General features: G+C 44.5%; 1 protein-coding gene and 1 long non-coding RNA gene across 2 annotated transcripts in view; one reads left to right on the top strand and one right to left on the bottom strand.

Annotated features, from left to right (window-relative positions):
• LOC143683628 (uncharacterized) overlaps window positions 1–24,308 on the top strand; it is a 60,847-nt gene that overhangs the window by 31,400 nt on the left and 5,139 nt on the right. Inside the window, exon 3 of the long non-coding RNA XR_013175568.1 lies at window positions 21,428–21,578. This is a non-coding gene — a long non-coding RNA (uncharacterized LOC143683628). The remainder of the gene's footprint in view (window positions 1–21,427; window positions 21,579–24,308) is intronic.
• Window positions 7,162–24,308, bottom strand: part of ALDH2 (aldehyde dehydrogenase 2 family member) — a 38,564-nt gene continuing 21,417 nt past the window's right edge. Inside the window, exons 5-13 of the mRNA XM_077159878.1 lie at window positions 23,389–23,500; window positions 22,629–22,757; window positions 19,206–19,319; window positions 18,034–18,136; window positions 16,856–17,040; window positions 15,230–15,394; window positions 13,148–13,305; window positions 11,381–11,495; window positions 7,162–7,585 (exon numbers count right to left, since the gene is read on the bottom strand). Of these exons, the coding sequence (XP_077015993.1) occupies window positions 7,553–7,585; window positions 11,381–11,495; window positions 13,148–13,305; window positions 15,230–15,394; window positions 16,856–17,040; window positions 18,034–18,136; window positions 19,206–19,319; window positions 22,629–22,757; window positions 23,389–23,500 (1,114 nt within the window). The 3' untranslated portion in view covers window positions 7,162–7,552. The remainder of the gene's footprint in view (window positions 7,586–11,380; window positions 11,496–13,147; window positions 13,306–15,229; window positions 15,395–16,855; window positions 17,041–18,033; window positions 18,137–19,205; window positions 19,320–22,628; window positions 22,758–23,388; window positions 23,501–24,308) is intronic.

Here is a 24,308-nt window from a genome sequence, read left to right as displayed (position 1 = left end):
AGCTGTATATGCTCTGAATCAGCATCCGCTGTATGGTGCTGTTTCTCCCATAGCCAGGATCCATGGGTCCAGGAACCAAGGGGTGGAAATGGGTGTGGTACCACTCACTATTACCCCTAGTGATCCACTAGGAAAATTTTTGCTTCCTGTCCCTGGTACCCTGAGCTCTGCTGGTCTACAGGTTTTAGTTCCAAAACGGGGTGTGCTTCCTCCAGGAGAAACAACAATTCCACTGAACTAGAAGTTAAGACTGCCACCTGGTCACTTTGGGCTACTTATGCCACTGGATCAACATGCCAAAGAGGGGAATACATTATTGTCTGGGGTAATTAATCCTGACTATCAGGAGGAAGTAGGACTGCAACTACAAAATGGAGGTAAAGAAGAGTTTTCTTGGAATATAGGAGATCCCCTAGGGCGTCTTTTAGTAAAACCATGCCCTGTGATTAAAATCAATGGAAAACTGCAACAATGCAATCCAGGCAGGACCACTAATGGCTCTGAAACTTCAGGAATGAAGGTTTGGGTCACCCCACCAGGCAATGAACCACGGCCAGCTGATGTGCTTGCTGAGGGTAAAGGGAAAATGGAATGAGTAGTGGAAGAAGGTAGTGATAAATATGAACTTCGACCACATGATCAGTTACAGAAACGAGGACTGTAATGCTGTTTTGTTCATGTTATACTATTTAAGTTGTAAGATATCAAGTTTAAGAATGAATGTTGCCCAAGGATTTGCACCCTATTCTGGAGAGATTTAATATGTTTCCAGTATATGCAGGACAATTGAGTATTGTCAGGTAAAAGAAAAAAAATGTGTTTTATTGTTTTCATTTGGAAATTAAGTATGGTTTAAGCTGATATATATATAGCTGCCAACTTGACAAGGGGTGGACTGTCATGGTCAGGGACATGTGTCAACTTAGCCAAGTGGTGGTACTTGTTTATCTGGTTGGGCAAGTGCTGGCCCCTCTGTTGCAGTGAGGACATTTCATAGGATTAGATCATGATCACGTCAGCTGCATCCACAGCTGATTCCATTTTTAATCAGCCAAAGGGGCGTGTCTTCTGCAATGAGTGATACTTAATCTAATCACGGGAAGCCTTTTAAGGAGGATTCAGAGGAGACAGGTTCCATTCCTGCTTCGGCTGGTGAGTCTCTCCTGTGGAGTTCATCCAGACCCTCCATCGGAGTCGTTGGCTTCACAGCCTGCCCTGTGGATTTTGGACTCTGCATTCCCACAGTCACATGAGACACTTTTATAAATTTTATATTTGCGAGTGTTCCCTGTTGATTCTGTTTCTCTTTGAGAACCCTAACTAATACAATGAGATACTATTCAACCATTGAAATGAATGAATTTCTGATATTCCACAACATGGATGAACCTTGAAAACATTATATTAACTGAACAAAACCAGTCACAAAAACCACATATCATATGATTCCTACAAATATGAGGTGTCCAAAATAGGCAAATCTACAGAGACAGAAAGTGATTAGTGGTTCCAGGATTTGGGGGTTGGGGGCACAGTTTGGGGGTGAAGGCTAAAGGATGGATGTTTTTTTCTTGGGATAATGAAAATATTCTAAAAATGACTGTGGAGATGTTTGCACAAATTCTGGGACTATACTAAAAACCATTGATTTGTACACTTTAAATGGGTAAATCGTATGATGTACAAATTATATCTCAATAAAGCTGTTCAAAAAAAAAGGGAAAAGAATGTTGACCCACTCCCCATTCTAGAAGTAGATTAGTATTTCTGAAACCTTAATGCACATACTAGCCACAGGTGATCTTGTTAAAAGCCAGATCTGATTTAGTAGGTGTGAGGTGGAGATTGGTATTGCTAAGAAGCTGCCAGGGGATGGGGATGCTGCTGGTCGTCGGCCACACTTTGAGGAGCAGGGTCAATCCTCTAGAGGTACCCATCACCCCACAGCCCCTTTCCTGGTACGGGCCGGGCTTCCATGTCAGTGCCCCAGCTGACTGACCCGGGAATGGACAGCTGAGCCCATCAGAGGTTCCTAGGAATTAATTGAAACTGAACCTTAAGTCAACGCAGGGTCACTTTTGGACACTGGAGCAGGTGGAGGTGTCATTTTCTGCCATGTGAATATTGAAGCAGTGAAAGCCAGTCTGCAAAGAGGGAGGGTGGCTGGGGGCAGGGCGGGGGGAAGCGAAAGGAAGGAGCCCAAGGCCCCAGAGAGCCTAGTCCTGCTCCCTCTCCCTCTTTGTACCTTCTGCCCTACCATTCTATGAGCTGGTCTCACATCTTTCCCAAAAACCCACCTTTCTTCTGATGATAGTTTGAGTGACATCTGCCCCTTCTGAATGTTCCTGGGTAGTCACTGGATTTGTAAGTAGACATTTAAGTTGTCTGAAATTTTCTTTGTTTCAAATAGTGCTGTTTCCAAATATCCTTTGCACACTTGTCCGAATTATTTTCTTGGAGAAATCTTTAGTAGTGGGTTGCCACCAGAAAGATCTTACCAACTTCTGTTCTCCCCAGTAGTGTAAGAGCATGCACTTGTTTCTGAACTAAATTTCTGCTCCTCAACTATCACAGTAAAATTGGGCAGTCTCTGAAAGGGAAGTTCTAGCTTTTGTTGAACTTGACTCCGCCCAAATCCTTTAGAACCCAGCAACCAAGGTCACCGCGTCACCCCATGGTGCAGGCTCCATTTCACCAGCATCTCAGCTGGGCTCCTCAGCCCCAATTGGGACACTTCCCCTGACCGGGCGTGACCCAGGGCAAGCAGCACTCTTTCCTGCTTTGTTGCTAAAGGGATTCTTTCTTCTCCTGAGCCCAAGTCAGCGCTTCCCTAATTGTTTGTTCACTGGTTCAGTTCTCCTTCAGTAGCTCACTGAGAAAACATCATCCCTCTCGTGGGACAGCTTCTCAGATGTCTTAGTCAGTGGCCTGTCAAAGCCCAGCAGAACAGTGAAATGCTAAGTAGGCACGAATCCCAAACAGCTATGCTGTCTCATTTCACAACTCTTATTCCCACTTTATAGCTGAGAAAAAGTGACATAGAGATGACCTCAGCATACGGGTCTATGACATTTTTAAAAAAGTTTGTTGGGGTAACAGCATAAAATTTGCCATTTTATCTATTTTTAGGAGTGCATTCTGGTGGCATTAGCTACATTTACTACTATATGTACATGTATATATACACACATAGTAATTATATATTTCTAATAAAATCTAAATAAATTTTCTAATAATTTCCCATTGTTTAAAGCCAACCCACTTCATGGTATCTGCTTTCAGCAGTCTAGGAAACTAAAACACTGATCTTCCTACACACACACACACACACACACACACACACACATCTACACACACACATGCCCACCTCTCAACAGATCCTACTCTCTAGACAACAGCCAAAGGGGACCTTTTAAAGTGTGAGGTCACATCACTCCTTTGTTCAAACCCATTTCACTCCATTTAAAGGCCAGAGCCTTTTCGATTCATATAGGTTATCTAAGGATTTGCCTCCAGCCTCACCCCACCCTGCCCTGATTTCATTTCTTCCTACTCTGTCACCTCCTATGCTGGTTTATTTCAGCTCCAGCCACATTGGCCCTTTGGGTATTCCTCTAACAGGTGGTTCTCAAAGTGTGGTCCCTGATAGCATCCTCTGCATCACTGGGAAACAGGTAAGAAATAGCCAATACTTAGCCTTTCTCCAGACGTACTGAAACAGAAGGTCTGGGAATGGGCCCAGCAATTTGTGTTTCCACCAGCCCTCTAGGGGATTCTGGCGCACACTCAAGTTTGAGAACACCTGTTCTAACATTATTTGTGCACCTCAGGGCCTTTGCACATATACTTCTCTCTGTGTCAGTATCTCATAATCAGGGGAATGATATCCCATCACCTTTGCCATATTCTTTTGTTTAGAAAGAATCCCAGTTCCTGCACGCTCAGGGGGAGGGCATGGCACAGGCTGTAAAATCAGAAGGTACAGATCATGGGCCATCTGAGAATTCCGCCTATCACAGTAGCAATTCAATGCCACCACTAACAAAACTGCTTCATTTTTTAAAGCAGCTCTTCGTATTCCATTGTACACGTTTCAGAATTTATTAATTAATCAAATAACAAGCTGTTTATAGTTTTGTTGTTACACAGAATACTATAATGAATATCTTTAATAGAATAGGTTTCTCCACTTGAGTTAAGTGTGGCCCGGATAGCGATTTTATGACATATATTTACTTTGAGTTCTGCATATTGTTTGTGACGAACACCTAGTAGGTGCTTTTGATGTTTCGTTCACTTGTTCACTCACTACTGGTTTTGTACATACAGCCTGAGCATGTACCAAGTGCCACGAGCTGAGAAAACAGTGGCTTACAATGTAAACATGTTCTGTCCCCTCACCAACCCTCCATTCCTGCAGGGAAGGCAGACATTAAACAAGAAAATACGAGAGTCATAAATACTTCGAAGGCGCTGCGTAGTGGGTGGGACCTGCGTCAGGCCCAGTTGAGGTGCCTCTCCAGGTCACCCAGACCCCTCCTGCTTGCTGGGTCCTTATTCACTGACTCCACCAAGAGCCCTAGCCGCAGGCTTCTTGAGCCCAGCCAGCTTGCTCAGCATTTCCAGGGAAAGCACTCAGCATTTCCCCATGGCCTCCCTCACACCTGCCCTGGTGGAAGCCACAGCAGCTCCAGCACCCACGCTGGGCCCACCTCTGGGGACAGATGACGTGCCAAGCCTCGGGCCTACATGGCCTCTGGCTTCCCTAGCAGCTGCGTGGAGGTGCTGGGTAATGTGGCCTGATTGGGCAGTGCAGGGAATGCCTTGTGAGAGAAGCTTTCACCTGAAAGCAGGAGACCCCCTCCCCATTTAGTGGCATTCTGAGTCCTGATGCTTCCAGATGTCTGTCCAGAGCCATCCTGTGGGACCCAGCACCCGGCTGCTTCCTCCTGAGGTCATGGCCAACTCATTCAGCCTCTGCCTGATTTTAGCTTCCCTCCTTTCACGCGTACCTCCTGCCTTCTCTCACCCTTGGTACCTTGGGACTCCTCCCCACAAGGAAAGTGGTTTGGAGGCTTTGCCTCCTGCTCTACCTTTTCTAGGGAAACCTGGCCTTAAACAGGACCTAACTTAGTCTACTGCGTCAGCTAAGACCTCCCTCGGTGACGTTTCAAGGCGTACAGCCACCCTGCAGGGTGTGGAGTCTGCCTTCTTGTTTGGGTGATGAAATTAAAAGAAGTGTATTGATTTTTCCCCAGATCATACATTTTGTAACTAGAAGCACCAAGGTTCTGATTGCAGCTTTGTTATTAACCTCTTTGCCATGGTATAGACCAAGATCCAAAGGTAGGATGAGGTCAGAGGTGGGAACAATAGAATACATGAAGCTTTAAAAGATACCCATGCATTGGTTAGTCTTTTGACCTTGGGGGTGCATACACAAATCTACAAGATAATAAAACCAAATAGGACTTAAAGCATGCACGCATGCCTGTGTAAAACAAAAACCAGAGAACCTTGAATAAAATGGGTGGAGTATGTCAATGTCAGGCCTCCCAGGCACTGCTGAAATGGAAGGCAGCTGCTCTCCGTACCTTTCCTCCAAGTCACATGGTTTTCCATCTCTGTCTGCACACCACTTTCCTCTATTGACCCCTAGTTCCTTAGGCTCCACAATTTTGATTTGCCGTGGCTTCAGTCCAAGTGACCTTTCGGTTCCAAAGTCCATCCTTTCCCTCGGTTCAATCCCCTACCTCAGGGGAATTCCCATAAACACAGCCAGCTACACTGGGCCAGCTGGCACAGCCCTGTTGTGCATGGGTCTGCTTAGGCCCCCAGTTCAGTGGAGTTGGTGGGGTTGGACAATTCCAAGGGGCTCTGTAGGGACCTGCACACCCCCCTCCAAACATTGACAATCTCTGAGGAGGCAGAGCAGGACAAGGGAATGTCTGCTTCCTCTCCCCACTCCAGGGCAATCCTCAGATATTTCCAGTGTTGTCAAAACTCCCACGTGGAAAAACGAAATTTAAAAAAAAACAAAAAACAAAAACTCCCACGAGGAGATTATCTCTAACTACTGTATCAATGTTAAATTTTCTGAACTTTGCTAAGGGTGATTATATAAGAGAATATCCTAGGCAAAAATTCAAACACAACAGAATATTAGGAGGTAAAAGAGCATGTTCTCTGCAACCTACTCATTGATGGTCCAGGAAAGAGAAGAGAGGAATAGAATCATAAAGTATATGATCCTTTGTGGCTGGCTGATTTCACTTAGCATCATGTTTTCATTTAAGTAAAAAATTGAGTTGATTTAAAGAAAGTGTAAGTGGATAACAGTACACATATGTATCCAAAAAAAGTATGCATAAATGACAAAAATTGTGACTCCCTATTCAAATAACTAAAATTAGTTCTTAGAGGAACAGGGATTGTTTATCGTAGTCTGGGTGAAATAAGGCCTGGGTGGACCAGTGAGCTTCATTACCCTGGCACTGTATGCAAAGAGTGGATAGAAGGTATATTTTTCTTAGGAGAAGGTCAGAGTTTTTCTCAAATTCTTAAAGGAATCTGCGACCCCCCCCCCCCCCCCAAAATGATCCCAATAACTACTACAATTCAACTCATTTTGCTCCAATTCTGCACTCACAGAGGACTCTTCCGATTACTAGTCACTTAGGGTACTAACTACTCATTTGCCAGGTACATTGATTAAAAGGAGGCAATGCTCTCCATAGGAGATTCAACAGGTCTGGTTACTGAAAATATAGAGTTCACTTAGAATGAAATTGACATTTGGTTTCCAAATCAATCTCTTATGAAGCTGGCCCAGCATGAGTCTATCTGATCTGGTCTGACCATGTTTGGAATTAAAAAAAAATAAAACAAAACCAGAAACAACTTAGACATTCAGTGTCGCCTTCCAGGCTTACCTTCCTCTCTCGGAGGGCAGACTGTGGGTCTCGCTGAGGTGTTATTATGGGTGCCAGGCACGGGGCTTGCCCCAGGTATTTAATTCAGTGCAGGAAGTTAAGAGCTATTAACCCAGAGTGGGGAGGAATGATAGTTGTAGTTCTATTAGCAGTTACTTTTGCATGACCCAGAAACACTAGGAACAACACAACTTGGGTTATTGGAGTGGAGGAAAAATTCCCTAAGAAGTTAAGAGCAGCACTGTTTTTAATGATTTCCAGTCCAGAATACAAAAACAAAGTGCTAGCCGTTGCGCCAAATATTAATGCAATTTTAAACAGTGGCTTTTTTTTTTTCCTGTGAAGGCAAGTTATAAAAGTGTATCAGATGGACAGGATGAGACATCTGAACCTATCTTTAAAAATCAACCTGAAAGCTAGTAGTATTGTTACAGTTACATTCTTCATCCCACCTCTCTATGCTGTTTATCAAATCAAATTCTGGGACTTTCTTGAGCCAAGAGATTTTGTGAGAAGAATTTCTCTTTTGAGACTTTCAGCGTGCCAAAGACATTCTTCTTGGTTTTGTTGATCTCATGACTTTCCATCATTTGGTGACTCAGGAAGTCTTTATGAGTTCTTTATGAGCTCTTCTGAGGAACTTTGATTGTGACCTATAAGAGGGGTGCAGAGAAGATGTTAAATCCTTGTTATTCCCCAGGATTTGTTGGCATCCTCAGCAAGGCCCAGCCTGGTATGAACTGAATGGGTTTCCTTTTTTCTAGCATCCTGTTAGCCAACTGGGATGACATTTGTGTGAGACCCTACCCTGTACCCTCTTAACAAAGGGGTTCTCAGAGGGGCAGTCACGCCCCCTTAGGGATCTGGGCACTGTCTGGAGATATATTTGATTGTCCCAGTTGGGGAAGGGGTTCTCCTGGCATCTAGTGGGTGAGGTCAGGGATGCTGTTTGATATCCTACAATGCACAGGACAGCCCCCCCACAAAGAATATCCAGCCCAAAATGTCATTAGTACTGAGGTGGAGAAACCCTGGGCTAGGTCTATATTTTCCTCCACAAGAATCAGAAGGAAAAATTAATGTGCAAAAGTATTTTAGTGTGTTATGTGGGAGGATCCAGGTTCAGACAGATTTGGGGATAAATCCCAGCTCTACCCCTTACTGGGCAAATACTTCACCTCATTTTCTCATCTGTAAAATGGGGATAATGACAGTATCAATCTGATGGGGTGGCAATGGGGATGAAATGAAATAGCACACATTAAAAAGCCTAATGCAGATTCTGGTACAGAGCAAACACTCAGTAAAAGTGAATTTAAAAGAATTTTTCTCACCCATCCTCCCTTCCACCAACTTGTCTTCTGAAAAATCCCTCTTTTTTGTTAGCATCACCAGTTGAGTCCCCAAAGCTCAAAAGGCAGGCATCTTTATCTCGAGCACTAAGCCTAGTGCCTGGTGTGTGGCAGGCACCCCACACAAACTAGCCAGATTGAATCAGCTTTTCCTCTTTCACCTGCATCCTAGAAATCCTCCTGGTCAAGTCCTGCCAATTCTTTCTTCAAAACCTTTCTCCAGTTCTCCCCATCATCTCAGTACCCAAGGCCTTACTTCAAGTCTTTCCTTCCAGGCTCTTCCACCACCCACCAGGCAGTCTGTGGTGGTTTGGAGGTGTGTGTGCCCCAGAGAAACATATTCTTAAATTTAATCCATTCCTCTGTGGGTGTGAACCCATGGCAAGTAGGACCTTTTGATGAGGCACCTTCAGTTAAGGTGTGGCCCACCTCAGTCAGGATAGGTCTTCATCCTCTTACTGGAGTCCTTTATAAGAGAATGAAACTCAGACAAAGAGAAAGCCACAGGAAGCAAGAAGCCAAAACAGAACTCGGAAGAGAAGGAAGAGACCAGGAGATGCCACCATGTGCCCTGCCACGTGACATCTAAGGACCAAGGGTCACCGGCAGCCAGCCCCAGAATGCCAAGTCCTGCAGAGAAAGCATTGCCTTGATGATGCCTTGATTTGGATATCTTCCTGTCCTCAAAACCATACACAAATAAATTTTCATGAACCATATCATGGTATTTGCTTAATAGCCTAGGAAAGTAAAGCACAGTCATTAGATACTACAGTTCCTTGGGGCTCAGTAGTCCCAGCTTTCCCTGTCTCTCACTCCACACCTAAATTAGCTCATCCATAACTACCATTTCCCTGAACAGTTTTAGGTCAATGACATCTGAATGTCTCTTTCAAATCCAGATCTTGTCTCCAAACCCATCTACCCAACTTTGTTCTTTCTCTGTGTTCCCTTGTGGATTCCCACAGGTCCCTCAACCTGCCTGAAGGGACCCATGTACCTCAGTGTCCCTACTGCAGACAGGAATCCACCATCCATCTCCCTAGTGTTTGACCCAGAAACCTGGACTCATCTTTGATTCCTCTTCTGCCTTCCCTCCCTGTTTTCAAATGGTCACCAAATTCTGTTGAACCTACTTCCTAGATTTCTCACATCTACTCACTTCTCCGCACTGTGGCACCTCCTTGGTCCCATCCACCGCCACTGCTCACCCTGTGGCCCTCTCCTAACGAGCCCCTCACCTCTGCTCCTACCCCACAGTTCACTCTTCTCTCAACAGGCGGAGTGAGCTTTTTAATTTTTTTTAACAACTTTATTGAGATATTTACATACCATAAAGTTTACCCATTTAAGGTATACAATTTAATGGTGTTTTTAATATATTTACAGAACTGTGCCGCCATCACCATAACATAACTGTAGAGTGTTTTCAGGATCCCCAAAAGAAACCTAACACCCATTAACTGTCCCACCGTGCTCCCTCCTTCCCCCACCCTCCACCTAATTGCTAATCAGCTTTCTGTCTCTGTAGGTTAGGTAGGGCTATCTTTTAAAAATGAAAATCTAGTTCTTTCACTTTCCTGCTTAAGTTACTTCCCCAGCTTCCCACAACTCTTAGGAAATAGAACAAATCCCACATCATTTGGCTGACCAAGTCCCATATGTCTTACCCTTTCCAGCATCATCTCTGGGCACTCTTTCCACTTAACCACAATGTCTTCTACCACCACAGACCTCTGTTTAGTTCCTTGAAGAGCCAAGTATATTGCTGCCACAACTTTTAACATAAACTGTGTCCTCTGTCAGAGTGTTCTTCCCTTCCTGCCTTCACCAGTTTGACTTCGGCTCATTCTTCAGGTATCAGTTTAAATGTTACTTCATCATGGACATACCCAGGACTTCTCCTTAACACCAATCACATTCTAGGATCTAAGACCTTCCATCAGGTGGTCCCAGTTTTCTGTTCAACTTCATGCCCTACAACCCAACACAAGCTTCCTTGCCCACAGCAAGTCAGCCACTTGCTGCCACACTGTGCTCCTCCCATGCATTTGATGATGCAGTGATATGAAATCTGGGAACCGGGTGGAATGGGGAGGAAACAAGATGTGCTATGACGGATAACTGCTGTACCTAGGGGTAAATTTTACTATTATCCCTACTCTTGCTTGCATAGCTTGGAAGTTTTCCACATTAAGTTATCTTAAAAAAAAGTTTATTTTTATTCCAGTGACCTTTCTGAGAAGATGATTGTCTTATTCATCTCTTTATTCTCAAGACTTAGTCCTGTAGTACTGAACTGAAGCCCCCATTCACCTTTTCTCCCCCTGCTCCCCCTGACTGCTTGCATGCCCCATACCTCCTTTCCAGTCCTAGGAAACCTCAGCTTAGCCCACTTATTTTTTCTTTAAATATCATCTGTGTGCATGCTTCCTGATTAAAATTGTAATTAGTGTTCCCTGTTGAAAGTCATGATCACTTTAGTGTTTTTCCTTCCTGTCTTTTTTTGTAAAATAAATATATTTGTTAATCTGTTGTGCATGTATAGTTTTAAAATTAGGCTTATACGGAATATATTACTTTGTATCCTGTTTTCACTTTAAAGGATGCATGTTTCCCCTTTTAAAGATTCTACAAAAACATTTTTAATGGGTAGCTAGTACTCCATAGTTTGGGTATTCCTAAATTTATTGGGCATTTGACCAATTACACTCCTATTAGAGTATAATACTGGGATGAACATTTATGGAAATAACCTCTGCTTTGCATTTCTGACTTATTCCTCAGTGAAATACAAATCAAAGGATATGGGTATATTTCTGACCCTTGATATCTAATGCCTAATAGCCTGACTTTTATTAGAAGCTTTTCCTCACTGTGTCAGCCCACGTGGAACTTTCCTCCCCCTAAAGTTTTACAGCACACAAAACCCAGCAAATGACAGTGTCGGCACAGTCAGGTCCCAAGGTATTGCACAAGGGTGGGGCACAGACTGGGTCTTGACCCTCTTTTGTAGCTTATGTGTCTCAAAGCAAGAAATCAGTGATTAACTTGTCTGTCGGGGACACCAGTCCAGTGGGCTGGGCTCCCACTCACCGTTTTCACTTCCGTGTAAGCCTGCAGACCATACTCGCCGAGCTCCCGGCCATTCCCAGACATCTTGAAGCCGCCAAATGGTGACTGGGCCCCAAATGCATTATAGCAGTTGACCCTATAATTTGAAATGAAATTTCAGAAACAACTCTGGGGGCATACTTGTTACACCCCTCGGTTCCCCTGCATTGCTTAAAAATGTTAGTGAGGGAAAATGTGTGGGCAGAACCAGCCACTTAGGTGCCCAAAGGAGCTAAAGCCACAGATAAAACTACTTTAGATACTTCCAGCCTCTGAAACTAAGCTAATAAATTCCTATTGTGATGCCAAAAAATAAAAATAAATTTAAAAAAATTTTTTTTAAATTAATATATAAATTTAAAAAAATAAATTAATTAAAAAAAGAGAACACCTGGATGTCAAAACCATTTCCCATCCCAAAGAACACGGACAGGAAAGTCAACAAAGAAGAAATACAGATGATGTGTTAACCAATTTAAAATATTTAGTCATACTAGAAAACTAAAAATTTCATATAAAAATAATACCATTTATTTCAACTTATAAAAAAAAAAAAAACTACATAAGATAGAGCCTCACAGTGTCTTATATGATGTGGCCACAGATGAATGCCAACAACAAAGCGCTCCACGTGACAGCTTCTGGTTGGAATTAATTACTTTTGCTACTTTGGTACTAAGCTTTTTTTTTTTTTAATTTAAAAAACTTTTAATTGGATTCAAAAATTCACCATTTTTAACTGTACAAACTAGTGCTTTTTATTATATTCAGTGTTTTGCAGGCATCACCCCTATCTAATTCCAACATTTCTATCACCCCCCAAAAGAATCCCGGTACCCCTTAGCACTTGCTCCCCATTCCTCCCTCCCTGCAGCTTCTGGCAATGCTGATCTACTTTCTGCACCTGTGGGTCTGCCTGTTCTGAACATTTCATATAAATGGAATTATACAGTATGTCGGCCTTTTTGTGTCTGCTTCTTTTTCTTTTACTCAGCATAAGGATTTCAAGTTCATCCACCTTACAGCATGTATCAGGACTTCATTCCTTTTTATGGCTGAATAATAGTCTAGTTATGTGGATATACCACATTTTGTTTATCCATTCATCAGTTGATGGACATTTCAGCTCTTTCTACCTTTTGACCATCGTGAATAATGCTGCCATGAATATTTGTGTACAAGTCTTTATGTGGACATATGTTTCATTTCTCTTGGGTATACACTTAAGCGAGGAATTGCCGAGTTATATGGTAATTATATGTTTAATTGTTTGAGGATATGCACAACTGCCTTCCACAGTGGCTGCACCATGTTGCATTTCTACCAGCAAAGCATGAGGGTTCTAATTTCTCTACATTTTTACCAATACTTGTTATTTATCTTTTTATCCTAATAGCCAGACTAGTGGGTATGAAGTACGTGCAGAGGTTTTTAAGATCAGGATTACAAATGTGCCTCCCCTCAACCCCGGTCTCCCTGCTTTTGGTATAGCTTGGTAAGGAGCCCCCAAGCATCCACCTGCTTGCCCAAGAATTGTTGACAGGGCATTTGCACTGGAGAGACATTTAATGTCCCAGAGGAGAAGGGTCAGGAAAATGAATCCATTTTGCTGGCTAAGAAGAAACTGAGTACTTCATCCCAAACCCCCAACCCTAACACCCCCAAATTCTGGTGAGCATCAGATCCCTAAAGATTCAGGCTTTGGGGGATCCTTGCCTGAGTCGGGAGAGGATACTGGAAGGCTCTTACCACACGGTGCCAGCCTGGAGGGCTTGGGACAGGTAATTAGCCTTGTCCAAGTCCTTTGTGAAGATAGCCGCCGCCAGCCCATATTTGGAATTGTTGGCTCTCCCAACAACTTCCTCTATGGTCTTGAACTTCAGGATCTGCATCACTGGCCCAAAGATCTGGGGTGAGAGCAGAGTAGGAGAGTGAATCAGCTACTGCCCAGCTTTCCATGCTGGGCAGATGACTCCAGCTGCGGCACTGAGGCCCCAGACGTATCCTAACGGTTCCAAAGGGAGACGACAGTCTCCAGGCTCAACGAAACATTAAGGGAACAAAGCTGCCAGGGACCAGTTACCTTCTGTGTGCTGCATGCTTTACATACAGTGTTTCAAAAAAATCCTTCAGTGTATAGGTTATTTGCAGGTTACATGGAGATTTAGTTTCATAGAATTCAAATCATTCACTCAGCACATATAGGTGCAAGGGACAGAGCTAGATGCTGCAGAAACAACTGTGAACAAAGTATGGTCTCTGCTCTAAAGAAACTTCAGGTTTACCTTGTACTTTCCCTGCTCTACTTCTCATTCCTTGTAATATCTAGAAACCAAGATGTGGCTGCTGGGTGTGCCTGTTGCTACTGAGGTGTGACTGCTCTCAGGCCCGCTTTCAGTGGAGAGAACTGGGGGGAAATGATAAGTGATGATAATGCTTATAATGAGGGAGGGGCCCAAAGGAGGTACCTGCCCTGATTTGGTGGTAGGGAGGGGTGTCAGGAAAGGCTTCTCCAGGGTTGAATTGTGTCCCCCCAAAACACAGTTTGAAAGAAATGTCCTCAACGCCTTTACTTGAGAATGTGCCATTATTTGGAAATAGGGCCCTTACAGAAGGGATTATGTAAGTTGAAATGAAGTATACAGTAGGGTGGCCCTAAATCCAACATGGCCGGTGTCCCTATAAGGCAAGATGAGACATAGGAAGGGAAAAGGCCATGTAAAAATCATGTGACCATGGAGGGAGAGACACAACCCAAGGCACGCCGATCCACGCCCACAGCCAAGAGACAGGTTTGGCTCTTCCCTACAGAGGTCAGAGGGCACATGGTCTTCTTCTCACCTCAGTTTTGAGCTTCCAGCCTCCAAAACGAAGAGGCTAGAAATAATAGAAATAAATTTCACTGTGTCAAGCCACCCAGTTTGTGGTCATTTGTTATGGCAGCCCTAGGCAACTAAGATGACTTCCCAGAATTAACAGTCGAGCTGTGATATAACATGAGCGAGCAGAAACTGGTCAAACTGGTATGGAGGTGAGGAGCAGAGCAGAGGGGTGGGGTGGATTCTAGGCACAGGTGCACCCAGCACCCACATCTTGGCTTCTAAATCCCATTCTCCACTAAAAGGAACCAGAACTCTGACTCTTTAAAGAAAGAACCAATTCCAGGACTAAAAAGTGCAAAGATGATTGCAGGAGAAGTTTGCTAGGTGTGTAGGGCACCAGCAAAGCAGAGGCACCCCTGTCCCTCCCAGAAAACTAGGATTTCTGAAAAAGCATTAAAGTAGCCAGGATGGGGAAAAAGTGAGAACAATGTTGGACTTTCTTACCCTGACTCTGCATTTTACTATTATTTTATTCTCAATTAGATGTGCAAGGGGGTGGCACTGTAATATTTTCCCTGCATAGGGCCACTAACAGTCTTAATCTAGCTGGGAGAGTGGAGAGAATTTGCACTCTGCTAGGACAGGGAACTTGTCTCGGAGACCCCTGTAACTCCAGGTTCTTCAGAGGGGCTCGCACATAGTAAGTGTTCAACAAATATTTGTGAAATGAATGAATGAGATAGAGCTGCTGACCTGAGCTCACAAGGAGTACTAGGGGGAATCTCTTCAAGCAGGGCATCGGGCCCTTCTTCTGATCCACTGTCCTGCTGAGGACAATGACGCACCAAGAGGAGGCCTGCCTGGACTTGGAGCTCACAGGGGCGGGAACGCAAAAGGCCTTGAAGACCATGCTAAGGAAGTGAGCCAGCTGACGGATGGATCAGTGTCGAGTTACGGGCTTGAACCACCCACCTCTCCTCCCCAAGACCATTCCCTGGCCCCTACTCACCTCCTCCTTTGCGATAGTCATGCCATCTTGCACATCTCCAAAGACAGTGGGCTGGATGAAGTAGCCACGGTCAGCAGCAGCGCCCCCACCACACAGCAGCTTCGCCCCCTCCTGCTTCCCAGATTTGATGTAGCCGAGGATCTTGTTAAACTGAGTTTCATCCACCTGTGGGAGAAGGGACTGAGTCACGGAGACACTTGGAAAAAGGGCCAAGGATGTAAAGAAGAAAAGCACAGGAGAGGAAAAACAAATGCCCGTAAAAGTAAGAAAAAAGGCCCAACCTCATTAGTGATCAAAGAAATGCAAATCAAACTGATTGTTTTGATTTTTCAGCTATCAGATAAGCAAAATTTAAATATTGAGAAAATCCACTGATGGGAGGCTATGGGCAAGTAGACACCCACACACAACGTCAGAAGGACTGTGCACTTTTTTGGCTGGTGGTTTATTCATATCTGTCAAAAACCTAAATGGTCATACCCTTTGACCTGTCAATTGTAACCTCTGGGAATTTATCCCACATGTGGGTAAAGGGGCTTGAACAAGGATATTTACAAGAGAGAACTCTGTAAAAGCAAAAAAAGGAAACAGTAGAAGGGTTGGTCAAAATAATTTTTTAAATTATGATACATCCATATATTATATAGTCATATATAAACAGTTAAACTGACACCGAATAGCCCCAAATATCCAGTAAAGAGAGAAAAAAGGTTTAGAGCAATATATATATATATGCATTATATAAAACATACAACAGACACACTCATCAAAACCACCAGCATATGTGTGGGTGTGTTTATCAGAGGACACCTCTGGAGCATAGACACAAAGGGAACTTACTTTTTACTTTATTTTTACACACACTCCTATTAACTTTATAATTAAATAATCACAAACCACAAAGAAAAACAGGAAAAGAAAAAGAGATGTTGGGCTTCAGAACAACTTGATTTATGATAGCCAAAACGTCACAAACCCTACTTTTTTTTGGTTATTATGCATATTGTTGCTATGAACATTTGTGTAAAAGCTTTTGTTTGAACACCTGTCTTCACTTCTCTTGGATGTATACCCAGGAATGGAACTGTGAGGTTATGGGATAATTCTGTGTTTAACTTATTGAGGGGCTGCAGAACTGGGAAGTTATTTTTGTGATAATTATTACTGACTATAGTTTTAATGATTAAAATGAGTACATCCTCCTGGTTTTAAAAAAATACAGACAGCTTGGAGAGCATAAACTGAAGAAAATGAGAATTCTGCTTTCATGCCTACAGCATGGTCCTTGGACCCCCTTCCCCGAGATAATCACAGTTACCGGACCAGTGTGCACCCTTCCAGGCATTTTTTACGGACTGGAAACATGCATTTGATTTTGCATGGACACATTATGTGCGGACAAGTTACAACACGCTTTCAGTTATTAATTACCACATCACAGCCAGCTTGCAAACTAGGAAGAGCGGTCATTTGGGGGAGGAGATGGCCCCAGAGAGGGGCCTGTGACTTCCCAGGGTCACACTGGCTCACGACGGCAGGGCTGAGACTCAGACCCAGTCCCGCCTGGCCCTGCTGCTCCAACCCGGCTCTAGACACCCAGACCCAATCTGCAGCAGCCAGGTATACCTGCGGCCCCTGCTCAGTCCGGCTGTCAAAGGGATTCCCCACCACCCGAGACTTGGCCCGGGCGACGCTCCGCTCCACAAACTCGGCGTAGATGTCCTCCTGCACGAAGGTCCGGGAGCCTGCGCAGCAGCACTGGCCCTGGTTGAAGAACAGGGCGAAGTGGGCCTGCTCCACGGCCCAGTCCACTGTGGGGACAGCAAGGCAGCCATGAGGACAGGATGACGACTGGGCCGCAGGGGCTCCCCGTGCACTGAGCCCACTCGCAGCACTGTTTTGGTGCCTGCTGGGTGCCAGACCCTGTGCCAGAGTAAGACAAACCCATCTCTCCCTTCATGGAACATGGAGAAAGACAAGAAGAGAAGGTCTCATAACCCTCCGTGGGAACAGGGCCGGGGCAGCACAGAGGACCAGCCCGGCTTGTGGTGGGCAAGGATGGTGTTACAGATTGAATTATGTCCCCCCAGTCATGTCCCCAAAGACATGCTCAAGCCCTAACCCTCCATTCCATAAAGATGCTGATTTTGAAGATCCTGTTAGTTTAAGATGGGCCCCACTGAGTCAGGGTAAGCTTTAGTAACATGACTGGAGCCCTCAGAAGCAGAAGAAATTTGGACAAAGGAGGCTGGAGGAGTAGGGACAGAAGGAGACAGCCATGTGACAAAGGGAAAGACTGAGTTCTGGGTTGCCAACAAGCCCCCAACACAAGGGTAGACTGCAGAGAAAGCACAGCCCTGATGACACCTTGATTTTGGACTCCTGGCTTCCAAAACTATGAGACAATAACTTCCAATTGTTTAAGCCAACCAGTCTGGTACTGGTTACATCAGCTGTGGCAAACTAAGGCCAGTGGTGCCCCCAGGGAGAGCAAGCCTAGGAGCTGAGGAGGCAGGAGCCAGGAGAAAGGATGTGGCCAGGGAAGATGACTGGCGTTAGAGGGAAAGTGTGTGGCACAGAGGGGCACGACGTAGCTCAGCCTAGTGAGATGATGGAATGTAAAGAGGAGAAAGCCTGCAGGAGAGGTGGAGAGGGGGCTGAAGCCAGTGAGCTGGCGGGTGGGGCCAGGCTAAAGACACCATAGGGGCACAGACCAATTCAGATGGGCTGTGAGGACTGTAGAAGGGAGTGCAGGCCCCCAGAATGGACCCCCGAGGCCAGAGTACCCCCCCCTAAAAACTTACTATCAGCATCTGACATGATGATGTTGGGGCTCTTTCCCCCCAGCTCCAGGGTCACTCTTTTGAGGTTGCTGCTTCCCGCCGCAACCTGGATGAGGCGGCCAACCTGCGGGGAAGTAGAAACAGCCAGGATGAGAGCAGGGGCAAAAGGACAAAAGCAGATGCTGGGATGAGGCACACAAAGCAGAGCGCTGCACAACTCCAGCAAGCAGGTGGCTTACAAGACCCAGAGAACTTCAGCAACCTGGCAGTTCACCTGCCAGCACTGCCTTAGCCCCTGTGAGCTCCAAGGATAACTATGGCAATGACAAAATCAGAGGTCGTCATCATTCCGGGGGACTTCCATGCACCGTGCACAGCCTGTGTATCCTATGCTCAATGCTTCCCGCACCTTAAATTCAGTCCTCATGACTGCCTCGGAGGCAGGAGGGACTCTTTGATTTAGAACTGTGAGCACTGAGGCTCAGAGCCTCAGGTGACATAGCTGGTAAACATAGCCTTGGCTACATCCACAGGCAGCCCGTCTCCAGCCTTGATTCGGGCCATCCTGCCTCCTTACCCCACGTCTCGTGGATGAGCCCCCTGCCCCTGTGAGCTCTGCGGGGGCTGGATGGAAGAGCTCCTCGGCTCCAGACTCCCAGAGCCTGCCCTGCACTTATTCGCTGAATGATTATGTCCACCCTGAGCAGGAAACTCTCCCCTTTGCGGGAGTCACAACATCCATCTCTCCATTGACTTCGGTGGCAAGTAAGCAAAGGAAGAACCCAGACGGCCTCATGGCAGTCACCGCCCTGCCCTGCCCTCCCCAGAACTGCCGTCCCTATGTCAAAACTCAGTGTTTCAAGTGGGGTTTCTTGATATCTGGTGGAACTATTTGAGGAGCATACTCATTCAGTGCTCCTTCTTTGAAGTGACAGAAAAAAGTTTACTGTCTTAGAAGGAATTTTCAAACTGCTTTCAAGGGGATTATTTATCTTACCCGTCTTAGTCTCTCCAGCATCCGGCAGGGCTTAGCCCCTGCCCATTACACCTGGTACACTCGGGGCCCCTCAGGTGGGTGGGGGCAGAGCCCGAAACATAACAGCCAGTAGCTGACCTTGGATATATCATTCTTGGATGACAGTGGGGGCATCAGCCAAACATGCCTTGAGCCTGCGGTCCCTGGGACGCCTTACCTCGGTGGAGCCGGTGAACGCCACTTTGTCCACGTCATTGTGGGAAGCGATGGCCGCTCCAGCTGTTGGGCCAAATCCGGGAATAATATTGACCACGCCAGGGGGAAAGCCAGCCTGTGGGCAGACAGACAGGGGACACTGGACATCATTCTCCTGGTCAAAAAGGCCAGGAGTCAGACTGAGGACAAGGGAAAACTGATCCCTTCCTAGGGAGGCTAAGATAGTTTGCCCAGGACACAGCATGAGCAGGAGCTGGTTCTAAGAGGCACTGCATAGGAATGCTAAATGGTAGGGACAAGGAGACTGTTTCCTGGGGTTTCTACTAGCTTTAGCGTCCTCCCATCCCTCATGACATTCACTTACAACAATGGTTCTCCATCTTCAAAGGGGCTCTTGCAATGGAGCCTGTATGGAATTGAACAGTCCCTCCAAAATCCATGCCCCGCCAGAACCTCATCAAGTAACCTCATTTGGAATAGAGTCTTTGCAGACATGATTAGTTCAGTTAAGATGAGGGTATATAGAAGGCAGTTTTCTAGACCTTACACCCAAAGCAAGAGCACTGAAGAAAGAAAGAAAGAAACGGGAACCCCTCAAAGGTAAACACTTCTGTGCATCAAAGAACTTCATCAAGAAAGTAAAAAGACAGCCTACACAATGGGAGACAATATTTAGAAATGACATATCAGATAAAGTTCTAGTATCCAGAATTTATAAAAAGATTGGTTAACTCAACAACAAAAAGATAGCCAACCCAATTACAAAATGGGCAAAAGACTTGAACAGACACTTCTCAGAAGAGGAAATACAAATGGCTAAAAGGCACATGAAGAGATGCTCAACTTCCCTGGCTAATAGAGAAATGCAAATCAAAGCCATAATGAGGTATCATCTCACACCCACTAGAATGGCCATTATCAACAAAACAAAAAATGACAAGTGCTGGAGAGGATGTGGAGAAAGAGGCACACTTATCCACTGTTGGTGGGAATGTCAAATGGTATAACCGCTGTGGAAGGCAGTTTGGTGGTTCCTCAGGAAGCTAAGTATAGAATTCCCATATGACCCGGCAATACCATTGCTAGGTATCTATTCAGAGGACATGAGGGCAAGGATACAAATAGTCATTTGCCCACCCATTATTTACAATTCCCAAGAGATGGAAACAGCCAAAATGTCCATCAACAAATGAGTGGCTAAACAAACTGTGGTATATATATATAATAGAATATTTTGTAGCTTAAGACAGAATAAAGTTATGAAGAATGGACAACATGGATGGACCTTAAGGACATTATGCTGAGTGAGATTAGCCAAAAACAAAAGGACAAATACTGTATGGTCTCACTGACATGAACTGACATTAGTGAATAAACTTGGAGAATTTCATTGGTAACAGAGACCATTGGAGATAGAAATAGGGTAAGACATTGGGTAACTGGAGCTGAAGGGATACAGATTGTGCAACAGGACTGAATGTAAAAACTCAGAAATGGACAGCACAATACTATCTAACTGTAATACAATTATGTTAAAACACTGAATGAAGCTGAATGTGAGAATGATAGAGGGAGGAGGGCTGGGGGCACAAATGAAATCAGAAAGAAAGATAGACAATAAAGACTGAGATGGTATAATTTAGGAATGCCTAGAGTGTATAATGATAGTGGCTAAATGTACAGATTTAAAAAATGTTTTTGCATGAGGAAGAACAAAGGAATGTCATTACTGCAGGGTGCTGAAAATAGATGGTAATTAATATTTTAAAATTTCAACTTATGTGTGAGACTAAAGCAAAAAATGTTTATTTGGTACAAAATTTATATTTCGACTAGTGCATTTCCTAATATAACTTATGTAGACAGCTTAAATGAACACCATAAGTACATGGAACCTTGAGTAGGACATGAGATTTTGTGGGTTTGTCCAGAGTGACGCCCCAATAAATCCCAGATGATTTGAACAGTGAATAAAAAAGTATTTGCAAAGTCCCCTTCAGGGAATGGTGAGAAAGGGAGAAAATTCAACTTCCCCAAGTTGAATTCTTGATATTCTAACAAGCAGTGTGGACAACCAAAGCTATAGGCTGAGCCCCCAGTCTTGGGGTTTGTTCATATGAAACTTAACCCCACAAAGGACAGGTCAAGCCTAATTAAAATTAGGCCTAAGAGTCACCCCCAAGAGAACCTCTTTTGTTGCTCAGATGTGGCCTCTCTCTCCAGGCAACACAACAAGCAGACTCACTGCCCTCCCCCTATCTATGTGGGACATGACTGCAGAGGTGTGAAACTTCCTGGCAACGTGGGACAGAAATCCTAGAATGAGCTAAGACTCAGCATCAAGGGATTGAGAAAATCTTCTCAACCAAAAGGGGTAAGAGTGAAATGAGACAAAACAAAGTATCAATGGCTAAGAGATTCCAGAGTCAAGAGGTTATCCTGGAGGTTATTCTTATGCATTAAATAGATATCACCTTATTAGTCAAGATGTAATGGAGAGGCTGGAGGGAACTGCCTGCAAATGTAGAGCTGTGTTCCAGTAGCCGTGTTTCTTGAAGATTATTGTATAATGATACAGCTTTCACAATGTGACTGTGTGATTGTGAAAACCTTGTGTCTGATGCTCCTTTTTTCTACCTTGTCAACAGAAGAGTAAAACATATGGAATAAAAATAAATAATAGGGAGAACAAATGTTAAATTTAGTTTGAAATGCTAGTGATCAATGAAAGGGAGGGGTAAAGGGAATGGTATGTATAAATTTTTTTCTGTTTTCTTTTTATTTCTTTTTCTGAATAGATGCAAATGTTCCGAGAAATGATCATGCTGATGAATAGGCAACTATATGATGATATTGCGAATTACTGGTTTTATATGTAGAACAGAATGATCAAAAGTTAAGAATGTTTGTGTTTGCTTGGTGTTTTTTTGGTATTTAAAAAAAAATAAAAAAATCAATAATAAAAAAAAGACGAAGGTATACTGGATTAGGGTGGTGCTTTTATAAGTAGAGAAGATGGCCATGTGAAGACGGAAGTAGGGACTGGAGTGATGCTGCCACATGCTGAGAAATGGCAAGGATGGCCAAGAGCCACCAGAAGCCAGAGAGGCCAGCAAGGCCCATTCCCTAGAGCCTGCAGAGGGAGCCTGGCCCTGCCAGCGCCTTGATTTCAGACTCCTGGCCTTCCGAACTGCGAAGAACAAATTTCTGTATTTCAAGCTACCCGGTTTGGGGTGCCTTGTTACGGCAGCCCCAAGAAAACCAAGAAAGCAGAGAGGAGCTGCTCTGGAAGAAATATGGGTGAGCAGAGTGTAGTCCCTGCTCTGTTCCCACCTCCCTCCTTGGGGACCCTGAGACCCCTCCCCAGAACTCCTTTAGAGCAAATCTGTACAAAGGCAACATGGGACAGAAATAAGCCACACACCTCCTTAATCAAGTTGGCCACGTAGAGAGCGGTGAGTGGAGTCTGCTCAGCCACCTTCATCACAATCACGTTTCCAGTTGCCAAGGCTGGGCCCAGTTTCCACGCTTGCATGAGGAGCGGGAAGTTCCACTGCAAGAGACAACAGCCCCTGATACCCAAGCCTTCCTCCAAGCCGTCCACAAGCCAGGAGAAAGTGGCACCCACAGAGGGAAAGTGACCACCAAGTCCTTGGAACCCCCCGTGTGCCCCACCATGCCTTGATTGTAGGTTTAAGATGGATGGGTGCGGGCCACGGTGGCTCAGCAGGTAAGAATGCTTGCCTGCCATGCCCAAGGACCCGGGTTCGATTTCCAGTGCCTGCCCATGTAAAAAAAAAAAAAAGAAATGGATGGGTAAGGCAAGTGGTTGATGATAAAACAGCAGCTCACACTTCTCAGAGCTTTGTATGTCCAAGGCACCGTGGGAAGCAGTGCTTATGCTTCCCTCCCTAAGTTAAGTATTATTTTCATTTCTCTGATACACACGAGGATACAGAGGCTTGAGGGGAAGAGTGACTTGCCCAAGGTCACAAAGTTAGTGAGTACCAGGGATGGGATTCCAACTCAGGTTGATCTTAGCCCATGTTCTCAACCACCACCCCATGCCACCTTCTGACGTCAATCCACAGAACCGCACACCTTTGCAACAGTCTGTCCCAGACTGCTGGATCTCACTTCCTGTTTTCCAGGTACAGTGCACGTCACCCTCTGCTAGCACTCACCGGGATGATCTGTCCACACACCCCCACGGGTTCATGGCGGGTGTAGGTGAAGAAGTCCCCGTCCATGGGAATGGTTTTCCCGTGGTACTTATCAGCCCAGCCTGCATGATACCTTTAGAATAAAAAAGTCCACAACTTCAGTCTATGGCTATTAGGGAACCCTGCAAACCCTAGCAGAAAGATAAAACTCAAAAGGCGCACTTGCTTTTGGTGTATTCACAGCAAGACTCAAAGAACTGCTAGGGTTACCAGAACTAGGTATCACTGGGTCACTAACTTCTTTTTTTTTTTTTTGGCTACGAATATTAAGCTTTATTCAAAACGCTGAAGTAGCTCATCAACCAGAAGTAGATAAGTAAGCTGTGGAATATAAATACAATGGAATACTACTCAGCAACACAAAAGGGACAAACTATTGACATGTGCAACAACATGGATGAATCTCAAAACAGACTGAGCAAAAGAAGCCAGATCTGAAAGACTTTGTATTGCATGGTTTCATTTATATGGAATTTTACAAGAGGCAGAACTAATCTATGATGACATAAAGTTGATCAGTGGTTCCCTGGGGCCAGGAATGGGGGGTGAATGGGTACAGACTGCAAAAGGATACAAAGGAACTTTTTAGAGTGACGGAAATGTTCTATATCTTAATTTTGGTGGAAGTTACATGGGTGCATGTTTTTGTCAAAACCTACTGAATTATATACTTTATATGGATGTATTTTATTATGTGCAATTTATATCTCAATAAATAATTTTTAAAAAGATATCTAGCAGAGATAATAACATGAGCATGGGTAAATATAAATACAAGTACAACTTCATTTTTTATTTATAACTCCACTTTTTACTTCCTGCAGGATCTAAAGGCACATGCATAAACTTCAAGGACATCAATGATTTTGGACTTACAAGGA

Source organism: Tamandua tetradactyla, chromosome 5, assembly GCF_023851605.1.
Source record: "Tamandua tetradactyla isolate mTamTet1 chromosome 5, mTamTet1.pri, whole genome shotgun sequence".
In the NCBI taxonomy this organism is placed as follows: Eukaryota; Metazoa; Chordata; class Mammalia; order Pilosa; family Myrmecophagidae; genus Tamandua; species Tamandua tetradactyla.
Note: the sequence above shows the minus strand (reverse complement) of the source record. Positions and strands in the feature narration are given on the sequence as shown.